We start from the raw sequence: 22,121 nt of genomic DNA, 5'->3' as shown, positions 1-22,121 counted from the left end.
CGATCGGTGAACCCCATGTGCGCGTATTGCCGGCGTAATCGTGCACCAGGTGCCACGCCGGCGTCTCTTAACGAAGGACGCGGCTCCCTCGTCACTCCTCTCGCCCTCGCGTTTCTCTCTTTCTTTCTCTTTTCCCCCCTTTTGCTGGTTCACCTTCTCTTCTCCCGGTGGAAGAAAGCGGCCCAGAACCGGGGCGTCCTTAACAAGCATTGGGCATCCGTGCTATAAAAGGGACTTTTTTGCTTGTTAGATTGTTTGCTCGCCACGATGCTCGCTCGAATCGGGTTCGGGCGACGACGCTTCCGCCTTATCGAGATTGCACAGGTTGCAGTTTTTTTTCTCGCTTCTGTTTCGGTGATCAGTTCAACGGGGTTGAATTGGAAGATCGTCAGACCGTCTTCATTAGTTCTCGTTATCGCTCTCGTGATAGTATTTTTTGTGATATTCATGTGTGTGTACGTAAGTAATATAAGAAATATCTTAATAAAAATAACACTAGACTTCCGAAATTGTCAAGGATAAATGGTTAAGCAAATTAGTGAGAGTGCACGCGCAGTATTTGGGGCGCAATATTTTTTATTTTAAACGTTTATTTTGAAAAAATTTTACTCGAAAGTAAAGAGAGATATTCTTAGTTGTTATTAATTTATACACGGGGAGAATTACTCTCAAAATCTAATAATTGGATAATGGGATAATGTGTGACCTCGAGAAATTTTACTATACTTTTTAGTAAAATTTACTATATTTTTAGTAAATTATACGAAACAGTATAGTAAAATTTCTCGAGGTCACACATTATTTTACAATTATCAGATTTTGAGGATAAATTTTAAGAGAAAATTCTCTCCGCGTACTTAATTAAAAAGTACAAATTGAACAAATTAATAAAATTCGATACAAAATTGCAATTTGATACTTTTAATCACACGTAACACAATATTTCTTCTGTCAACCCTGTCACATGCAAGTAGTTTTTTCCGCCATTTAGTTTTCAGCCACGTAACAGCCACCATTTCCGACGATGGACGGTCAGTCGGGCGGAATAGATCCAGATTAACGGAATTTTTTAGCGGGCCTTTAATTTTTTTCTGGATACCTCGCCGCGAGAGAGAGAGAGAGAGCGCGCGGCCGTCCCGTCAGACTTCGCAAATCCTTTGGCCAAACAAGCGGTGGAAGATCTGGCAGGTGCCATTTGCCATTGAAATCCCGCTGCCATTAGAGACGTCCGATCTAAATCCCAGTGGCATTTGCGCAGCGGATTGTCGTCTTATCCGAATGGTGGCCCTACCTTCTCTTCGAGGCCGGGCACGCCGGGCCCGTCAGCCTTCTTCTTCTCCCGTTTTCTCCCTCGCGCATTTCGCTCCTGTTATTTTACTACTTGTCTTCTTTCCTTCCTTCCTTCCTTCCTTCCTTCCTTTCTTCCTTCCTTCCTTTCTTTCGCGCGCGCCTTCTCATCGTCCGGCCAATCGATGTAGAAATTCTCCTGGACCGTTTCTGGCGGTGAACGTTACCCTGTTAAGATCCGCAAAGCAAACAGCGGCCGGTAGATAAGAGTGTCCTTCGGGAGCCTGCTAGGGATAACAGAGGGCTTTAAAAGGCTCGCGGCGTTTTCGCCAGCGACATATAGCACGGCTAACGCCCTCCCGTCCAGAATTCGAAGCCCTACATGCTCGTCTGTAAATATTTTCGAAAATTTCCGGCACCGTCGCGATAAGACGGTCATTTTTACCCGCCTGCTCAACTTATTTTTCTAACGTGTTATTCTGAGAAACAATTGTTGTCACGTTTCGTACTAAAAGGATAGATGCCTTTGATGTTTAATTGTGTATCTATTTAACCAAATGGGAGGAAAGATGGACCAATAATAATTGGAGAGAGAGGGAGAACTTAAGTTGTATCTTTATGTTTACATTAAACTTTGAATTTTACATGACTTTATGTGCGTAGGTAAAATTTTAATAAAAATAATTTGAACTCATTACGTAATTAATCCCCTAGTAGTCAATGTTACACATTTTTACAATGTTTATTCTCCACGTAAATATATGAATGTATTAGTAAATTTGAGATCTATGTAGTTTACATGTAATTAAAAATAAAAGTGTAATATTGATCATTGACATAGTTAATTGATAGCGCTTAGTCTCGCTTAGTTTTTTACTATCAAAGAGACTAAGCGTTCAAAAAGAATCAACATTGAAGAAAAGTAAAATAGCGGCATATTTTTGAGTAAAATGTCAGTAAAAATCTTTGTTTTAATGATAATAAGACGAGACGGGGTTTGTTGGTGAGTTAAGTGTAATCATATGGATACCTAGGAATTGTATGTGTCTATACACATGTCTGCACTATATTGATGAGAAATGCTAGAATTGCGCTAAGTAAGCTTTGACGGATTAACCTCAACTCCCAATGACGGGGCATGGTAAACTCGTCGACGGAGAATTACTCCACGCAGCGACTGAACAAGTCAAACAACTCGAATGACTCTCGACAAATGAACGTTAGAGTTCGCCGCGCTCTTACCCCCGCGGAAAGTAAATACAGCCTGGGAGTTATGTAGTTGATTTTGCCCAACAAAGCTACAATTCGATTGCTCAACGCCGCTGCCAGCTGCCACGTATCCTGCGTTTTGCCTTTTCCCGTCTTCGCGAAATGCTAATTCAGCCGGGTGTATCGATGTACGCTATTTGTCAAGCACGCGTAAAGGCGCTCGTGGTTATCCGCGCACGTATGTGGCCCCGCTTTATGCGAAAGAATATTTTATAGGTCCTTGGGTATATGCAACTCCGTCTCTTTACATGCATTAGGTAACGTCGTCGACATGTCTACACGGTGTGCCCGAAATCGCGCGATTTTTCACGCGATTCGAGTTAAGAAAAACGATTGACCTCATGACATCGATAATATTTGAATTTTATACACGGAAAGAACGATTTTGGTTGAAGTATAATCTAAAATTTAGCTGGAGAACAAAAAATAATTGTTTGTTGGATCATCAAAGTTATTAGGATGCATGATGTTCATACTGCAAAAACACGTTTATGAGAACATTATAATAATTATCTTGGACATCTTATATAATTATTTTCAGATCTGTCTTAAGTTTAATTTTGAGATATTTTTACAATAGTTAAACAGTTCTGTGTATATATATTTGTATATTTTTCTTGTATTGAATTTTCCAACTGCCGGAAATTTCTGGCAGCTATCCTGGTATCTAATGAAGCTATTCAATTTTCCTTTCCCTGGTTGTATACTCAATTGGTTCCTAAATTCAAGCAGTTTCAGAAACTACCGTTCGAGGATACGCATGTTTTCTAAGTTCGAAAGAAAGAGAAATAAGGTTGGAAAAGAGATTGGATTGGCAAAGTGCTCGAATAATTTAAGTCTACAACCCGGCAAACAAAGTACGCATTGCTACGTCGCGAAATATATTAATGCATCCTATCAAGAGGCTTCTTGATTCTAAACTTCGATTAATTATTGAATTTCTATGCAATTTTACTGTACACATATAGTATATAATTGAAAAGCAAAAAATCACGTTTTTATACGAGATCGATATCATGAATAATAATTTACCACAAATTTCATTTATATAAGAAAATAAGTCATGAATTGACGAATTGATCTTTTTTTTTGTAGGAAAACAGAATTAGGTCCGAAGAGACAGAGGAAAAGAGAGGGAGATAAACGAATGTATTCGTATTTCTGCAATACATCGAAAATCGCGTTATTTGACCGGTTTATTAACGTAGATTTACAAGGATGAAATAGAGAATATCCCCTTTGACTGATAAAAATTAAGCAGTTTATTATTTTACCACTTCTATATGATAATGCATAAGTACATGCTGGTCGTTACAATCCGTTTATTTATTCGTGATAGATTCATTGATAAATGAAACACGATACACCGCTGAGCGCGCAATGTATTTGGGGGAGGGGGGGGGAGAGTGGCGCATAATTCTTTAACGTCCCATTTAAATCGTTATTTAACCAAAAACGTTAAGCGAATCGTTCCCGCTGGTCGAGTGAAATGTTAACTCGATGCGACAAATTTCATTATTGAAACCGCACGCTGCGGCTACGCGCGCGAACGGTAGGGTGAACGCGATTTTACGCAGTGGGCGTTTTATTTCGACGGCGAACGCGATACAGTTTCGTTTTATTCCACCCGGGCGCCTATATAATGGCACCCTTCAAGATCAATCTTCTTCTCACCTGTCCGCGATATTAGAAATGCCGGATCGTTATTTCACGGCCCGTTCTCGCTTTGTTCGAGAATATTTTTTTCTTCCGTTGTTTTTCTTTTTTTTTTTTCGTTCGCGTTCGCGATCCGTGCATGCGCGCGTGTACGTGCAAAAGCATAAGCTCCCTCTCTCGCAGATTTTTACTCTCGACTTTCTCATTTTCACGGAGGCGATGATGCGAGAGCCTCGTGTGTCTCGCGATGATTATTTGGAGTGATCGAGGGAGGCTCCCCCCCTGGGTGGTGCGAACTCAACCGTAAGAGATTGCTCGGGCTCTATATCTTCCAGCGCGGTTCTTCGCCCGTTATCCGCGAGTCATCTTTTTGTCTGGGCTCTTGCCCTGGTCGCTGTCCGCTTTTCTACAGCGTTAGTCAGTCAATCGGGAAATCTATTCGTTCCAAACGTACGTTGGACGAAACTAACGGTTCGCATACGAAGATACGTACACGGAGAAAAAAATTTACCAAATTGAAATAAGTATCTTTTCAAATAGTACCACGCAGAAGTTTTTTGTAAAAAAATAAATAATATTTATTTCAAATAAGATAATATATTAAACATTTTCTAAATTATAAAAAAGTATTATCTTTGTTAAAATAAATATTATTTATTTTTTACAAAACTTCTGCATGGTACTATTTAAAAAAATATTTATTTCCATTTAGTGAATTTTTTTCTCAGTGCAGTTGATTTCGTTAAAATTGAAATAATGAAATTCTCTGCGAGTAAGAAAGCAATATTTCAAATCATCACTAGATCTGCGTTCAATGTAACTTTTTTGTTTATTTCATGATTTTACATTAAAAAAATGTTCCTCTCTAATTATTGATATCTTCGAGCGGTTAATAAAAAATTTTTAGAGAGAAAATTGGGTTGTTTTAACGAATAAAAGTTTCCAGTGATATGTTTATTGATTGCGGCGACAACCGCAAGCTTTGGTAATCGACGATGAATGATGATGGAGTGTAATACTTCATTCGCGATCGTGATGCGTGCGTTTGCGCTAATGTAACGATAAATTAAGCTGCAATTGTCCCTTGTCACAACACTGCGCGCTGCCGAAACAAAATATGTATAACAAAACGACCAAGGATTCTCATTCGGCTGTCCGACCGAGCGTCTCTAATTTGATTGGTGAAGGGACCAGATAGCATTGAGACAGGTCAGTACGCCGTGAAAATCGAATGTACCGAACCTGTTATCCCTTCGGGGAATGGAAAATTCAGTTATAACGCCGCGCACATCGCCGTATACTTTTCGGCTGCGGTTAGTTATGAATAATACTCGTCACTCTGGCGTTATGGCCGGTGTTCTCACTCAATTTAGATATACGTCATTACGTGCTGTTGTTAAATACGCGAAGCTTTATAACATCGTTTCACGGAAATTTAATTAAAATTATAGAAAAAAAGGAGGTAATGTTGCGGGAGGTAGTTGGTTGTTCCCTTGCTAAAATTAAGCCGTCAGAAAATGTTAAATTTCACGAGAAACGCCATCGAGCAAAAAGTAAGAATTTAACTGTGGAAATGTAAATTAAAATCAGCATCGCATTTGAAACTAACGCGGGGGTCGGATTTAAAGTCCTTCAACCGTATGGATTTTGTAAGCGAATCACTTTCGTCCCTTATAACTCCTGTTGCCTGTCGTTCAGCATTTTCATGAGCAACCGCGCGGCCGGAACTAACCGCGTTATCCACCTTTATTTGGTGTTTACACGCGGAACTTTGTTCACCGCCTCATTTACACGGTAACCAAGGGTACGTTCGTCGTGCTCCGCTTTTACTGTTTCTCTCCATCTCTGTGTCGCGGTCTCTTCATCTTTTTTCATTTTGCGCTTTTGTCTCCTTTATTCGGTAGTTCCTATTGCGCGCACTCTGCTCTTTATCTACCGGGGAAATATTAGCCGCGGGCGCAGTAGCGTTAAAGGGGAAACAGTTAAATTAATAATTTCGAAATTGCGAAAGAGAAATTGCAACTCGTAGCCCGGGTTTCCTTTGTGTGTAGTTGCAGTTTTCCAACTGGCAAAACTGCGCCGGCGAGCAAATGGAAATCTGAGCCACCGACTTTGAAAAAATCGATTTGTCCGCAGGTAAATGGATTCAATTGAGTTACCTGATAGTTTCACACGAACTGGCTCCTGTTACATGATTGAATGCCTAGCCGGATTGAATATGTCCGATTATAAAACGATACAATTTTACTTGATGCAATTAAGAAAAAATTATAGGAATGAATAAAATCATTTGACAAAGTTATATATAATTTTATTATTATGTATTAATATGTTAATATGTGTGTGTAGGTAATCTATTTCTATTACTCAAACGTTAAATTTACTTTATCTAAATCAAATTGATCTCCAGTAAAATTAATATCCACTAAGACAGCACGAGCAACATTCTTTCCAAGTATACCATTAATTATCTGTATGAATTATTATGAAATATTAATCGCGAGTGCTTCAGCCTTACCGATGTAATTTTTCCATTAACATGGTTCCACGTAAAATACGTACATTGGTTCGATTAATCTCGCTGATAGCTGTAATTTTCACACACGCGTTGATCTAATGAGAAACGAGGTTATTTCGGACACTTCGTAACAGGGTACCGATTGCACCGGGAGAATCTTAGCCAGCACCCGTAATTATGGGGCCCCGTTTCGAAACGAGGGCCCCGCCGTATAGGAGCGAGGTCCCGACGACGACGACGGAGCTTGTTATTGCCAGCGTAAACAACACGATTATCTTCTTCCGTAGTAGAACCTGCCAAAAAAGAGATTCTATTAATATTTATGACGATCCGAGCGAGTACGATTTGCTCTTCGACACCCTACGGGGAAGTTAGCCTTGCCAAATTATGCGGCGGGATGAGTTATAGGTAGAGGTTGAGGTTGCAACGCGCAATCGTTTGCTATGCTTTCATTACCATCGGAACATATCCGCTGTTCTCGTAAATGAGTGATGAAGATGAATGTCGAGTGCATTTATCAATTTTGCGAACGCTGTATTACTCGTGCCTGCAAAAATCGCGTCGGACAAATGAACTCATTCCGATACTTGGCGAGATATAGCGCAAGATATAACTCTCTAAAGGGATTTGTGGCTTTGTAACGAAGAATTGCAAATATCATAGAACGCAATTATTATAATTATTAATTGAATTATCTTAGAGTTATTTTGTATAATTTAATAAACAAAAAGTATGTACAGTATGATTGTAAAAAGGTTGCAATAATAATTAATTATTAAAAATTTATTTGCGCGTGAAATAGGAAAAATTTTTTTAGTCTCATAGATTTTTATGTAATGTATTATAATTTGTATAAATTAAAGAAACGACAATTGAAATTAAAATTCTCTCTCTCTCTCTCTCTCTCTCTTTCTCATATAAGAATTTTATACGAATATATATGAGCATGAAATTTATTTGACTGCCTCGTACAATTTCCCGTAAGCCCTAACAGCGTTTCACTTTAATGACATTTAATAATGCTACACGTCACCCGGCATCATCGTGAAAAAATGGCGTCTTTGCATCGGGGTCAACGGCGCATCATACATTCATTCGGAACATTCTATCACGAGTCAAGTAACGAGCATTTTTTTTTTATTGCGTCGAGAAATTGCGCGTATGGCAGATTCGACATATGCGACGATGATATTTTATTTCGACGTCTCGTGCAATATTTTTTATATCTGTCATTGGATTTATGTACGATAAGCAGGATCCAATAATCTACCAGGATGGATAGCCGAAAACTCACTGTTATTGACGACGGCACGTTTTATTCGTTTATATTTGTTGTCTGTTATAAATTTTAAAACGCTGATGCATTTACAGTAGTATTTTATTTATCCTTGATGCGTGTATATCCCCATTCTTTTTTATGCGCAAATGTAAAAAAAAAAAAAACATTTATCTCTGCGTGCAAACACGCTGAAAGGATGAATTAAACAAAAATCTGATTTTCCGAATAATTAGACCGCCGCTAAATTATTGTACACAGCATTTCGCATTGAACACATTCTCAACGCAACGAAGAATGAAGTTTAAATAGCGTGGAAAATTGAGTTTATCATTTTTGCAAGGTAATAACGTCCTGCACTAAGCGCTAGACAAATTGAAGAATGAGTATATTAATTACGTCATACTCCATTAGGATTTACCGTAGACGCCGTCGCCACATTTTCGCATTTACGAACGAAGTTCCGTAAAAAATAGGGAGACATTAAATTTCCTCCGGCGACGAATTCCGGGTTAACATTCTTGGAACGGTCTAACGAGCTCCACGATAATAAAAGTGAAAGGCGCGCGCGCGCGCGCGCGCGCGCGAGCGCGAGTCAGCCTCGGTCTTGCCGCGTGCGTTTTCCTCGTTGAGAAAAGGGGTTGAAGAAATTGGCAGGAAGGAAGGGAGGTGAGGGGGAGAGAAAACGAAGAGAAAGACCGCCGGGCGCGGCGCGCGATATGCCGCCATCTCCGGACGCCTTCTCAACATGTTAATTGTATATTTGAGGTGAAGCGATAAATAAGGCGTCTTCGGTAGCTCGTTGCTCTTGCCGTGGAGAGTCTTCATTACCAGCTGTAATATATATAACCGTGGCCCCGCGGGGGCATTCCCGATTCACGAGGCGAATTACGAAGTGTCGGCTATACGTATACCGGGTGACCCGTAGAAACCAGATTAGACGATTGCGCTCGCTGAATGTGATCGTTCTGCGAAAGTTGCAATCAATAATTTCGTCGGCTCGCACGTTCCTCGTTAACTGGACCATCTCCGCGGATCGAGCGTTCCTCTTGTTACACGTACAGGAACGCGGAGACAAGGACGTTACTTTAGCGAGTCGACTTTCGCGAAGTCGCCGCGGCTAATCGCGTCCGGGCATCTCGGCTGTTCATCGTGCCTCGCAGCGTTCTGGATAAGGGTTCTCATGTGAAGAAAGCGAAATCGCAATGTGATCTCGGATACATCGGTTTTGAAGGCGGGGTCCCGCGTATATACAGGGTGTCTCGGGTTCTTCGTGCTTTTATCCACGAACTCCTCGAACAATTTAGAATAATTTTCTCTTAACGCAGTAACATAACTATTTTTTAATTATATATATCGTAGAAAAAAAAAACACCATTCTTATTTTGAGAATGTTTTTGTTTTCGAAATATAAATATTGAATTGAGATTAAACAGGCATACGTAAAAAATTTGTACAGTTTTATAAAAAAGACTCTTATTATTTAGTTTTAACGATTTTTTCATGAATTGAGAGGAAAAATATAGAGGATAGAAAATAACCATGTATTTTTAAACAAAGAATTAATATTTTTCGAATATCAACGTATTTCAATTTTACATTTAAATTTAATTTTTGTGAAAAAAAAAAAAGCATTAATATCAAGGGTTTAAAGACTTTGTATACAAACATTCCTGAAACATACTGTACATGTGTACCGATCAGTCTTCAGGTTTCGAGGTGCGAACCGGTTTCTTCGGCTCGATTTTCGACACAAGCTCCGAGCCTCGTTCAACCCTCTCGGTCTGTTCCGATGGGGGTTTCTGTGCATTATTTTTGTCTCTCTCGTTGGAGCGAGTGAGGCTTTATTCATGACACAACGATAGTGAATGTGATGGTGATGGTACGCCTTCCTAGTGTCAGATTTTATTTATTTCGGTTGCTTTTTTGTTCTGTGGCTTCTTAAATACTCCAGTATTTAAGAAGACGGTCTCCCTCGATTTATGGCCGTCGCTCCCGCCGGTACCATTTCTTGCCTCTCTTCGTCTCTCTCAAATCCACTCGTGCGTTTTGCGTGGATTCTTCAAGGATACTCGTTTCACGCTTTATCCGTCATCACCAGTTTCTCCTTTCCTTCGAGAAATAAACATCGATCGTATAATATGTAATACTTAATGAGATGATATGAAAATTATATTACAATAAAAGCTTAACGGTGCGATACAAACTTCGAGACTTGTATCTCGTTAACGGTTCGCTGTGTTCTGTTTCAGATAAATATGGAAGCGGTGACCTCGTCTGATTACAACTCCGCGAATCTCAGCAGGAATTTTAATCAGGTCGGTTTCAACACCTATAATTACTCACAGTTTGAAGAGAAGTATAAACCGCGGCAAATTTTCAAATACGGCGATGAGTACCTCGAGTACGGGCATAGGTCCGGCGGCAACGAGAGATTCGCGCGAACTAAGTACCAGGACGGTCTGAGGTACGATCAGCGATATTCGCGCAGCCATTCTCAGCCTGAACGACAGCAACATGTGTCCCAGGAGATGCGCTCGAAGTCCCAGGATTCCCGCGAGCTCACGTTCTATGAGATAGACCCGCCTGTGAAGTCGGAAAATCCACGGCAACATGACAAGCCGCATCAGAAGCCGAAGAAGGAGCTGACCTTCTACGAGATCGACGGATTTCCGTCCGGTCAGGAAAAACGGGATAAGTCCGAAGTGTGCAGGGAGCGTACCGATAAGAGCGCCAAGTCCCACGACAAGGCTCACGCTGACGTTCAGGAGAGGCAGACCGCGAAGCACGGCAGGCAGGGCCACCAGGAGCAGCAGAAGGCGCTGACGAACGCGTCAACGTCGGACTGCTATCAGCTAAACCGGTCGCAGTCAGATCTCACGGATTGTCAATTGCCGAATTACTCCGGGCACCGGAATAATCCGTACATCGATCCGCCCAAGTATCGACAGTTCGACAGGCCGCCGCGGTATCCGGAGGTCCCGCTGAAATCGGAACCGCCGCCCAAGTATCACGCCGAACCGTCCAAGTACGTCGAGATGTCCAGACGGCAGGATGACTTTAAGAAGATTCAGGTAAGCTCTAGCGCATAAAAAATTCTCGCTCGTGGAAACTGTAAGAGGGTTACTCCGAAGCCGATCGATTGCAAATATATTATAAATATCGAAGTAATAATAAAATAAAATTGTGAAACTTTACATACTTTGACTATGGAATTGTGCGACGGATTAAATTATGACGCGGAGACCAACGGCGCGAAATAAATTTTGGAGCAAGTGTCTCCTTTTTTATAAATAAATTCAACTTTTTCCAAAACCTTTTCGAAATTCGAAAGATCGTCGCCGATTGTACTTTACCTTTAGTGCTCCTTATTCTCGCTGGCTCACGTGGCGACGGCCGGCGTGTTAGCGATAGGACGCGCATGAATCGTAATACTACACGCTGACTACTATGTCGCGTTATCATTCGGCAGGAGGAGAGAGGCAGACGACAAAGTGGCAGCGGCGGCGGGATCGGGGGCAGCGGCATCAGCGGCGGTGGTGGCGGCGGCGGCGGCGGTAATTCCAGCGCAGGAAGGGGGAACATCGGTACTCATGGCGCCGAGACGCCCTCTAATCTGGCCAGTATCACGCCGACCGCGCGAGAAGTAACACGCGCCGCGATCGCGCGACAACGGCTCACCCATAAGACGTGTGACGCGCGCAGTAACGGCAACAACAATAACAACAACAATAACAACAACAGCAAGGAGAACCTGTTGCAGGAGACTAGTGTTGATTGCGAAGCCCGATGTCATATTGAACCCCCATTAAAGGGTCATCATCATCATCACCATCATCATCAACAACAGCAGCAGCAGCAGCAGCAGCAGCAGCATCATCAGGTCCGCGGAATCGGTGGTAGCAACGTTGCTGGTGGTCTCATCGGTAATGTCTTCCTGGACAGTGGTGTCGGCTCGTACGGCGAGATAACAAGTACGTGCGACAAGTACAAGGGCACCGGGTCGGAGTTGAATCGGGGCGGCGACGCGGTTCAAGGTCGCCCGAGTGAGAGATCCATGCTGAAGATCGAAAAGCTATCGGGAAAGGCCACTCTTCACGGTGGCGAGTCAGCGATTGGCAAGTGCGGCGCGGAGAGAATGAAGCCGACCTCGCAGGAGGTCAGCTACAACAAGCACGAGGTCGGCAAGGCCAAGGGCCACGATATCGGGCACGGTTACAGAGTCGAGAATCTGCGTTACTACGGCGAGCTAAAGGGCTACGCGGATTTCAAGGCTTACGGCGCCGTGGACAAGCAACCGACGTCCATGCTGATGTCCGCGCACGACAAGTCGCATCTTCTACACGCGTCCACCGCGTGCGAGAAGGGCGACAAGTGTCACGGCAAGGCGCCGTCTTCGTCCGCGCAGGGCTATAGTCTGGCCAAGATTGGCCAGCAACAGGCGGAGAAGAGCCATCACGGCGGCGATCACTACTACCACAGATCGTCGCACTCGAAGCCGCCGAACGTGTATCAGGTGTACCAGGAGACCAAGTACTCGTACAGCGTGAGCGGGGTGCCTGGGACGCCGGCGCAGGCCAGCGCAGCCGCGGCCTTCTTCGCAAGGTCAGTGTTCATTCAATCTAGCGAATACTATAACGCGTCACGATAGCACGCTGACGATGCACCTGCTGACGCGTTTGACGCGAGCGTCCCGGTTACCGTGACACCTTAGCTCTTCTGGTGTCGCCCAATTTCAGCAAATATAGCATATGTATTTTTTATTGATGCGTGAATCTTTATTCTTTTAACGATTTCTTCATTGCTCTTCAATAATTTCATTCGTAAAAGAAAATTATATAAATTATTCGATAAATAACTTTGAAATTTGAGTCTTTTTGTGTTTTAGATTTTGTTCTGAATTATGTTTATTCCATTTCACTTTATTCTCTATATTGCATTTTTTATTTTTTTTTAAATATTATAATCGATGAGTGTGCTTTTAAATAGAAATAAGCAAAAAAAAAAAAATTTTGTGACTGATTTAAAAAATTTTCGGAAACAAAGTAGGACAGTCACTTTCGACAACTTTAAATATTTGAAGTTATGAAAGAATTTAAAGCTTCAAAATTTTGAAATTAATTTAAAACTTGAAACCTTTGAACCTTCGAACCTTTGAACTTTCAAAGTTAAATTTAAACTTCGAAGATTCGATGCTTGAAATTTTACCCTAAAAGGTATACCTCCTTTCTCGATTTATTCTACGTGTTTTTAAAGACTTTGGATATCTCGGTAAGTCGACATAACTACGTGTGTCAACGGTTGAAGATTAATAAATAAGAAGAAAAAAAGACGCAATTTTGCCGAAGCGGTTTAAACGCGCGAAAGTTTATTGCGGCCATTACATTATTCTTGTTTGTTTGGAGAAATTTATACTCTCGTCTTATGTCGCGCGCGAAGCGATCAATTTACAAGACCATAACCGCGCTATAGATCTTGCATTCCGTTAGCGTGTGTATCTATGCATTTAAACGTATAATAAAAGTCGAGACATTTTTCATCGTTATCAGGTTTGCTTCTTGGAGCGTGAACGCAATCGAAGCGCCGCTCGCGATACTAGCAAAAGCATTATTTATTATGCGAATGGAGAGCTTGTTTGCTCGAGAAATCTGCAAACGCGCTCGCTCAGTACTCAAGTGTACTTTCAAGTCTAACTTTAATTGACAAGAACTGCAACGCACACACTAAACGACGGAGCAAAATCTGAAACGCGTGCAAAAGCTTTCTCAACTCGTATTTTCCCCGTGGAAACGCCGCACTAAACAAGCAAACGTTCTATTGTCACCCACGTTACCTTCTTACCCATTTTAAACACGCCTCTCCGCGTTTTAACGCGGATAATCACGATTATGCGAGCGCGCAGCCGGCTGTAGAATGACATTCAGCTTCAAACCTCGTTGTTTCTTCGCGTCCCGTAAGTAGGTGTGAAAGCCCGACTCTTACGACTTGTTGGTCCTATAAAGCGCGCATTTTCATCGCAAAACCATTCCCGTACCATCCTTCCTGGGCTGGGTCCCACAAGCTTTGATCCCGGCTCCACGTATTTTCAACGTTCCCCCCTCGTATGAAAGCGCATAGCACACAGCTTGCGTGCGAGTACAAGCGCGAGCGAGCGCAGATCGCATGTGGTTTATGCGCGAGGAGAAAGCTCTTTCTCCTTCTAAGGGCTCGGGCGCGGTCATAGCCGTCTTTTCCCCTTAACCTTAGGCGCGACCTCAGCCCTTTAATAACCTTGCTCATAGCTCGTGGATATTGTAAAGCACAATGGCATTCTTGGGGGGAGGGTCGCCCGCTCGTACATCCCGTCTTCACCTTTTGCTCCTTTCCCTCTTTCCCTTTCGTTCTCGTTCGCTCTCCGCGTCTACGTGCGCGCGTGCGCGCGCGCAAAGCGCACGAATACGTGTGTGTAAGTTATTAGCGGCGGCTAATTACCAACTACGCTTAATAACGATGTGCGCCGAGAATCGAAAGTTTTCTGGTAGTTAGTGGGGGAGAGAGAACGCTCGAAGGGGAGGTCTCTCCGGTTAGCGCCGGACTTCGGAACGCCGGCAAATTATTCAAAGCGAATGGAACTGTTATTATCCGAATGCTCGGCTATCCATGCATATAATAAGCCCGGGCTTTCAGCGAGCGCATACGCGAGCGGGCGCGACCATGGCGGTTTTAGGCTTACGCGAGTTTTAATAGCGTTTCCGGGCAAAGCGATGACGCTGGGCTAATCATTATCGGGGATACCCGACAGGGATTCAAGGCACGCAATCGGAACGGTCACAAATTAAACATGTGGTGTACGGATTTGTTTTATCTCGCTTTAACATCTCGCACTCCCAGTTATTTCACATATCAAAAGTGAACGTCGCACTCTCTCCACTTTGAAATGCGGCTTGTGTCAACTTTCGATATTTATTGAAATATTTTTCATTTGTTATAAAAATATCATTCGCCCTTTTACAACAACCGAATGTTGACCGTTGTTAAACAAACGAATCGAAACGGTATTAAAATAAAATAGAATTTTGCGCGCGTCTTTCCTCTTTTTTCGGATCATTTTTCTTCATTTCGAGGGTGTATATTTATATTTTTACTTTTGCTTTTCTATGTCGTAAATATTGTAGCCACGATGCGTGGTAATGTATAGCTATTACAAAGTCAGTTAGTCGTCTCGTCATTAACGTATAATAGCGTATACTGCGGGCGCTTGAGCGATCGTGCCTCGTGTTCCAATGATTTCAATGCGCTTGAGACAGTGGCGTCTGTTCTGCACATACTGTCTGTTTAATACCTTATTCCTTTTGCTCCTTTAACGATCCCTTAGACCGGACATTTACCGCCTCGTAGGAAGTCGTCGTGTGACGAGAATTGAAATTAATCGCGTTTTACGAGTACATTGATGATTGCTTTCAACTTCGTATAATACTCATTAAACTACAAAATTAATTATTTTTATTCGTAATTTAATATGGTTCGTATTTTATTACTATAAACTGATATATTTATGGACACATAATATTCATGAATATTTTATACCGGCACAAGAAAATGATACGATAAAACTTCTTTTTTGTTGCAAAAATTAATGTTCTTTAAGCTCCATCCTTTATAAATATAATTTTTAAAAATTCTTGTATCTTATTTGCTATTAGTTTGCTAAAGTCTCTCTCTTTCTTTTAATGTTATTTTAGAAAGTTATTTTAAAAAATTTAAAGAGGTTCAGGAATATGTTTGTATATTAATCATTTAATCATCAAACTTATTCGCAAAATTTGAGAGTCCTTATATTATGTGAAAGATTCAAGAATTTTCTTAATTTTAAGTAGACACGCATTTAATATATATTTAAACGCAAAATTAAGATGCAAAATTATATTTTATAATTGCATCAATGAATATAACTGGATATTTTTTTATTAATATTAGCAAATGATTATTAGTTTTAATTAAGACAATTATATATTTAATTATATATTTATAGATATACAAATTCACATTTTAGAATTAATAGCTTGTCAAAAACGTTTTTCAATTCTTCAGTTATTATTCTCAAGATTTCTTTATGGTATCGGCATCATTCTGAAAATAAATTTAAGAATATTCAGGATTATTCTATCGACTCGACAAACGTTAGTGAATTTGTTGTCATACACGTGTATTTGACTTTTCGAAAGTGACCAACCACAGTGAATGTAAAGTCACCGTTTCACGAGTGAACGCGGTGCGAAGTTGCCGAGAGAGTGGCTGCACCTTTTTTCAAATTTCCTCGCAGTCGAACTCCGATGGAGCTCGATTTCCCGATGGGCTGCTACGCCGCGGTCCCTCGTAAACTTGAAATTTCAAAACTTTCGTATCGGAGTTGCCTTTACGCGATACGGGCACATGGCAAATAAAATTGACTTAGGCTGCACACATCCCCCCGGTACCGGCACGGCGGAACGGGGGAGGGGGGAAGGAGTGGGATATCGGGTAAAGAAGAGAAGTGGAGAACGCGAGAGAATAAGGTGAAACTGAAGGCGGTGGGCCAAAGTCTGCCCGTATTGTTGGCCGTCGTGATTTTATTGCCCCTTTATATTGCCTCCGCAATACTCTCCTCCTCTTCTTCCTTCCCTGTTGCACCACGCTCATTTCCCTCTTCTCATCTCACCTTAAGTTCGTCGCTATCTCTCACTTTCGACCTCCCGCGCGGGCCCCACCCCCTTCCCTGGGGTCGCGAGAGCGATTTTTACGAGGCAGCCCGTCTCGCGTCTCCCGAGATGCAACCTGCCTGCCTGCCTGCCTGCCTGCCCGCCATTCCTGAAAATTGCAATCTCAGAGATCGCGATGGTCGGAATCGCTCTCGACGTAATCGGAATGGAACGGGAAACGATATCGAATCGGGGACGCGATCTAGTCGTAGCAAACCGTAATTCAGAAATGCGAGTACGAGTGAAATAACTTAAAAGCGCGTCTCTTATACGTATCTTGCCTGTCTTTAGTGCGACTGTACAGTCGCAAAAATTATCGTAGGAATGTAAACGTTACGCGCCTAACTGGCTACTCGGATGAGAGGGCGAGATATCGGTTCAGGCGCCAGACGCTGAAGAGACGGGGAAAGCACATCTTCGAATTTCTCTTCGTACGAGGTGCGCGCACTCTATCCTATACATATTTATATTAGTATACTATACAGGATTCTTTCTTCATGCTCTCGAGGCTTGGCGTGGGCAACGCGATAGTACACTGGTATCCTATTAGATGTAATCGGATAACCCTTAATTAGGCAGATGGGATGCGAGGGACGAAACGTAAATACGCGCCTGCATACTTATTGCTCGTGGAAATGTATGTATCATATTTAATTTGAAAGACGAGGAAAGATCATTATCTCGTTATGCGCGCGATATATCGCGATTGTGTGAGCGGCAATAATTATTGGTGCGATAATAAGAAACTACGTGCTGAAATTACCCAAGAGGATTACAAACCCGTCGACACGTAAAGGTTACAATAAAGTCCTTTTGATTATAAAGTTATACCATGAAAATAAGATCTCAATATATCTCTGAAGGTTTTAATTTATTTTTTTATTTTTTATTTTTTATTTTAATTCTCGATGAATATCTTTCCACTTTCAAAAGAAAGCTATGGTTGTCCCTAGACAAATATTATTTCTACACGTGTAAATATGTAAAGTGTTACAGATGTATTCTACTTTTATCAATCTAATTTAAAAAGTCGAGAAATAATATTGATTGCGTTGGTGTAATCGCGCACGTTTTCCAATGTCAAGTGTATAAACTGCGAATAATTTTTACGACCGCTTGTCGTAAGCAGTCGAAACGGAATGACCTGTTATAGTAGTCGAGAACGAGCCTACCAACGACCCTGAATACATCCTGTGGGTCACCGGTGATCCCCGGACTCTTCGTTCAACAGGTAGTGCTCTCTCACAGCCCGAGTTTGCCGGCGACCCAGCCCTCTCCATTATATTCATATCATGTAAATGCGCCCTACCGCGCTTTGGTCGACTCCTATTTTCCACCCCTGTGCCAAACCAGACGTAAAGCTGTATCGAGTGAGAGAGAGAGAGAGAGAGAGAGAGAGAGAGAGAGAGGGGAGGAGAAAGAGATGTGTTTAAAAGAGAGAAAGATAAGAAACGTCATCTATTGCTTTACATTTATTCTAATAAGATAATGCCAGCTGTCTTGACATCCGGACGTGGCGCCGTTTGTCGTAATAATTCTCAAGTTATATCCCCGTTACGATACCATTCGATTATCTCGTGTCGATGATTTGCTCTTTCATCTTTCTTTCTTTGCCGTGCTCGCTTTTTGCTGTTCGTTCGCGCGTTGTAACTGATGCGGCAAGTGGATAGTATGTTACATTAATGATCTCCGCTGGTACATTTATGGCTTATCGGATCTAAAAATTAATCGATAGTCGCAACATGATCAGTGAACTAATTCTCTGGCTGATCTAATTTCTCACAGAATAGAGGCAATTAAAATTATTTAATATCGCGTTGTGCTATCTTTATGCGCTGGTTAATTAATGCGGATGATTATCGTAGAAACTATGAGTCTTCGAACACAAAAATATTTTTCTCCTTTCTTTTTCCCCATTTTAAGTATTTAGCAATTATATAATTTTTTTTTTCTTTCATAATTTCATTAATATGTTTATATTTTTCTTTGTATCTTTATTAGCGGTGTCTACGCTTATCGTGTATTATCTTTCTCTATCTTCTTTATGTATTCTGAAAGAATTTTTCGTAGTACATGCACACACACACACACACACACACACACTATATATGTATATATATTCATATATGAATGTATGTAGAAGTGTGTGTTTTTTGTGTGTAATATTATTCGATGTACTAAATAAGACGCGTACGTATTTTAGTATATACCTTTGCATGTCTACATGTATATGCGTAAACACGTACGCTATTTCGAAGGAAAATGCCATTATTGTTGAAAACAATTTGGCATTAAAATGCATGTTATTAATTTTTATTTATAAATATTTCTAAAAAATAATAATGAAAGTAAAAATATTTTGAAAAATGCTTTTGTCAGATTTATATATATATATATTTTTCTTTCTTTTATTATGGAGAAAAGAAAGCGTACATAATATTATATATCACTTTTACTCTCTTCTATCTGTTACGTCTATCTTTTTGCTTTACATATCGATAAATGATACATCAACTTGTCACACGCGTCAGCATTATTATATGGATGTCATACTAGTGAGATTTTTCTTTATATCACGTCGTCTAACATATTCCGTTACATACACATTGATGCGTTAACTTTTAAACATTAACTGATGCATATTTATCATTTTATATCAAAGCGGAGAGAAATGTATCGAGAATTAATCTGTTAATTAGTTGATAAACGCATGATTTATATGTTTTTTAAAAAAATTCAATGCTTAGGTTGGTTTAACAAATTTCTAATATGTTTTTGGAATTACGCGATTTTTTGCAACAAGTCATCGCTATACGAAAATATCTAAACAATTTTGAAGCGCGCATTTTTTAAAATATTATTTCTACATTGTACCGAAGAGTTCGATTTATTTCCGACTGTGATTATGTATCTCGCGTATATTAGTAATCAATTGTGAGTAATCGACTAATTAAAACGTCGCGAAAGATAACCGGTTATCAATAGTTTTAATTTAGCGTCAGAGTAACTTTTATGTCACGATAAATCATATAATACATTCGATAAAAATAAATTTTGAAAAGAATTTAAATTTGAATGAACGTAATTTTTTTTTAAATTCAATGTCTGCAAATCGAATTCTCCGTAATATTAGATTTTATTTTCGCAAATATTGCAATTGTTCACACTATTAGGAGCCGTTTTTCTCGTCTGTTACCGGCTTTTCAATCAGCTCTTCAGAAACCGCACCATCGGAAATTATTTCTATCTTTAAAAAGCATCATCATCATCTTCGTTATAAAGCATTAATGACGCGTTAAGTGTGCGTACTCCGCGAGTTGTTAAGCAGCTACGTGTACGAGTCCATGAGACGTCGTCGCCAACTCTTTTTCGGTGTTCCGATTGAGACCTCGATTTCGCCAATTAGAGGTGAAATGCCCGCATTACGTCGATTAACCGGCGGCATCTTAACGAGTTTCACGGACGATTATTAAAAGCCGATAGCTCGTTCGGAAGACGACCGGTCCGTGTATCAGGCATGTGAGAAGCCGCAGTTTGTAATTACTCTGCCGGACGTGCGCGCGTATGTGAGCCAATGTACAGGCAATTATGTCACACTTCGGTCCCGATATTACTTTTCAATTTGATATCGCCACGTACACGGCTACTTTGACGCTCCGGCCGTATATCAGGCTTTTTTGCACTGTGTGCCAATTAACATGCATCTGCGTGTGCGTGGACTGATTAGCCGGTTAAAGTGCCATATTGCGGATATTGAAATTGCACTGTAGAGGATGGATGTGAGAAAAAACAGCGAATACGTCACTTGTGAGTGCATCCGCATTATTATGTCGCGCAAAGAAGCGCACTTTATTACAATTTTAACAATTGTTGGTTATTATTAGTTAAATATATGTAATATAGCTAAATTTTTTCCGTAAGTCTCTGCAAATTATAACAAAACGCCATAAAACTATACGAAAAGAATTTTTTCTTAAAATTTACTCCAAAAATCATGAGTCATGCAATAACATGGATTTTTAAAAATCTGCGTGTGCGATTATACTATAATTTTAATAAAATTTAATATAATTTTTAGTTTAATTAATTAGTTTAATTAAAATCAACATGATAAAATTTACCAATTTTATGAAAAATTGGTAAAAATTTAGTTTTAATCAAACTTGTATAATATTATAACTAATATGTAATATTACATAAAATAGTTTGAGTAAATTTGAGCGATTTTGAGGAATTTTAAGGTAAATTACTCTCTGTATTTTAATAATAATTTTAGATCAAATCTAAAACCTTCGGTTCAAACTATAAAACTTAGTTTTGAATAAAAATAAAATTTTGATCGATATTTTTAAATGGCTCTGGAGATGTAATTTTTTATAGCAACTTTTTCTTTCTCCTTTAGAATTTTTATCATGCTATACGAGGTGAAGAAATGTGCGTAAGATTGATCACAAGCAGCTTGACGCAATTCAAGCGGCTTTACAGTACCGTTGTATCGGGAGATTTTCGTACGCGCGCGTGAGATTTCGTACCTGTCCGAGAATATCGGGAGCGCGCGAGCGTCATTAGTTATCCAGCATTATGGTCGAGGAACGATTCAAATCAATTTGGAGGTTCGTAACCCCGGCTGCGGGGGGTCCATGGCTGCTTCATATATCACCGCGGCCAGTGGTCGAAAAGCGGCGGCGAGCAAACCGTAGGGAGAAACTCTCTCAGATTTCGGTCGTTACATTGCCGTAAAAAAAAGAAAAAGAAAATATCACGCGCGCGGACGCGACCACGTCTTTTTATCGGCTCAATTACATCGTATGTGATTTTATACCGTTGAAAATGCGATGAGACATCCGCGTTTTATATCTGAATCGGTCATTTACAATAATTAATTTTTTATTGAAATCGAGATATTTAAAGGATTTAGAATTAGGGGAAATAGATGTACAATTTTCTTCATTAACCATATTAGTTAAGTACTTTTTTTCTTAGGTATGTTAGATGTGCAATACTGTCAAATGTGCAATGCCAGAATGTTAGGCAATTTTTTCGCGCGAATAGCCTTGCAAGCATGAATATTTTATAACTGATTTATTATATCGCGCACAAAAGATTTACAGATTATAAATCGATGAATCGTGTAACGGAGTAAAGAAAATAAATTTCAAGATTTAGCTGTAAAATTTGTTGATAATATACATACAGTGATTTTTTTTTCTATTCTCTCACGACGGTAATGGAATTGTTTGTTTGAGATTCGAGCGAAGCGGAGAGAAAAGCGTTGCTTTGGTAACGTTAATTGCATTATTTTTGTGCTCTCATATTATACAAAAACAATTTTATATATAAGATTATTAGCCATTTTATTCTGTGTTTTTAACGCTTTGACTGTAATTTATAATATTAC

General features: G+C 40.4%; 1 protein-coding gene and 1 long non-coding RNA gene across 4 annotated transcripts in view; one reads left to right on the top strand and one right to left on the bottom strand.

The window, feature by feature from the left end:
* LOC105839103 overlaps positions 1–22,121 on the top strand; it is a 354,738-nt gene that overhangs the window by 120,473 nt on the left and 212,144 nt on the right. For all 3 annotated transcript variants that reach the window (XM_028192516.2, XM_028192517.2, XM_028192518.2), the window contains exons 4-5: positions 10,259–11,080; positions 11,479–12,611. In XM_028192516.2, coding sequence (XP_028048317.2) covers positions 10,259–11,080; positions 11,479–12,611 — 1,955 coding nt within the window. The remainder of the gene's footprint in view (positions 1–10,258; positions 11,081–11,478; positions 12,612–22,121) is intronic.
* On the bottom strand, positions 4,318–10,248 carry LOC118645559. Its single transcript, XR_004963270.1, has 2 exons — positions 9,691–10,248; positions 4,318–7,023 (listed from the first exon to the last, which is right to left on the bottom strand). It is a non-coding gene; the product is annotated as an uncharacterized LOC118645559 (long non-coding RNA).

This window comes from Monomorium pharaonis, chromosome 5, assembly GCF_013373865.1.
Source record: "Monomorium pharaonis isolate MP-MQ-018 chromosome 5, ASM1337386v2, whole genome shotgun sequence".
NCBI lineage: Eukaryota > Metazoa > Arthropoda > Insecta > Hymenoptera > Formicidae > Monomorium > Monomorium pharaonis.
The sequence above is the reverse complement of the archived record's forward strand: the minus strand, read 5'-3'. Positions and strand labels throughout refer to the sequence as shown.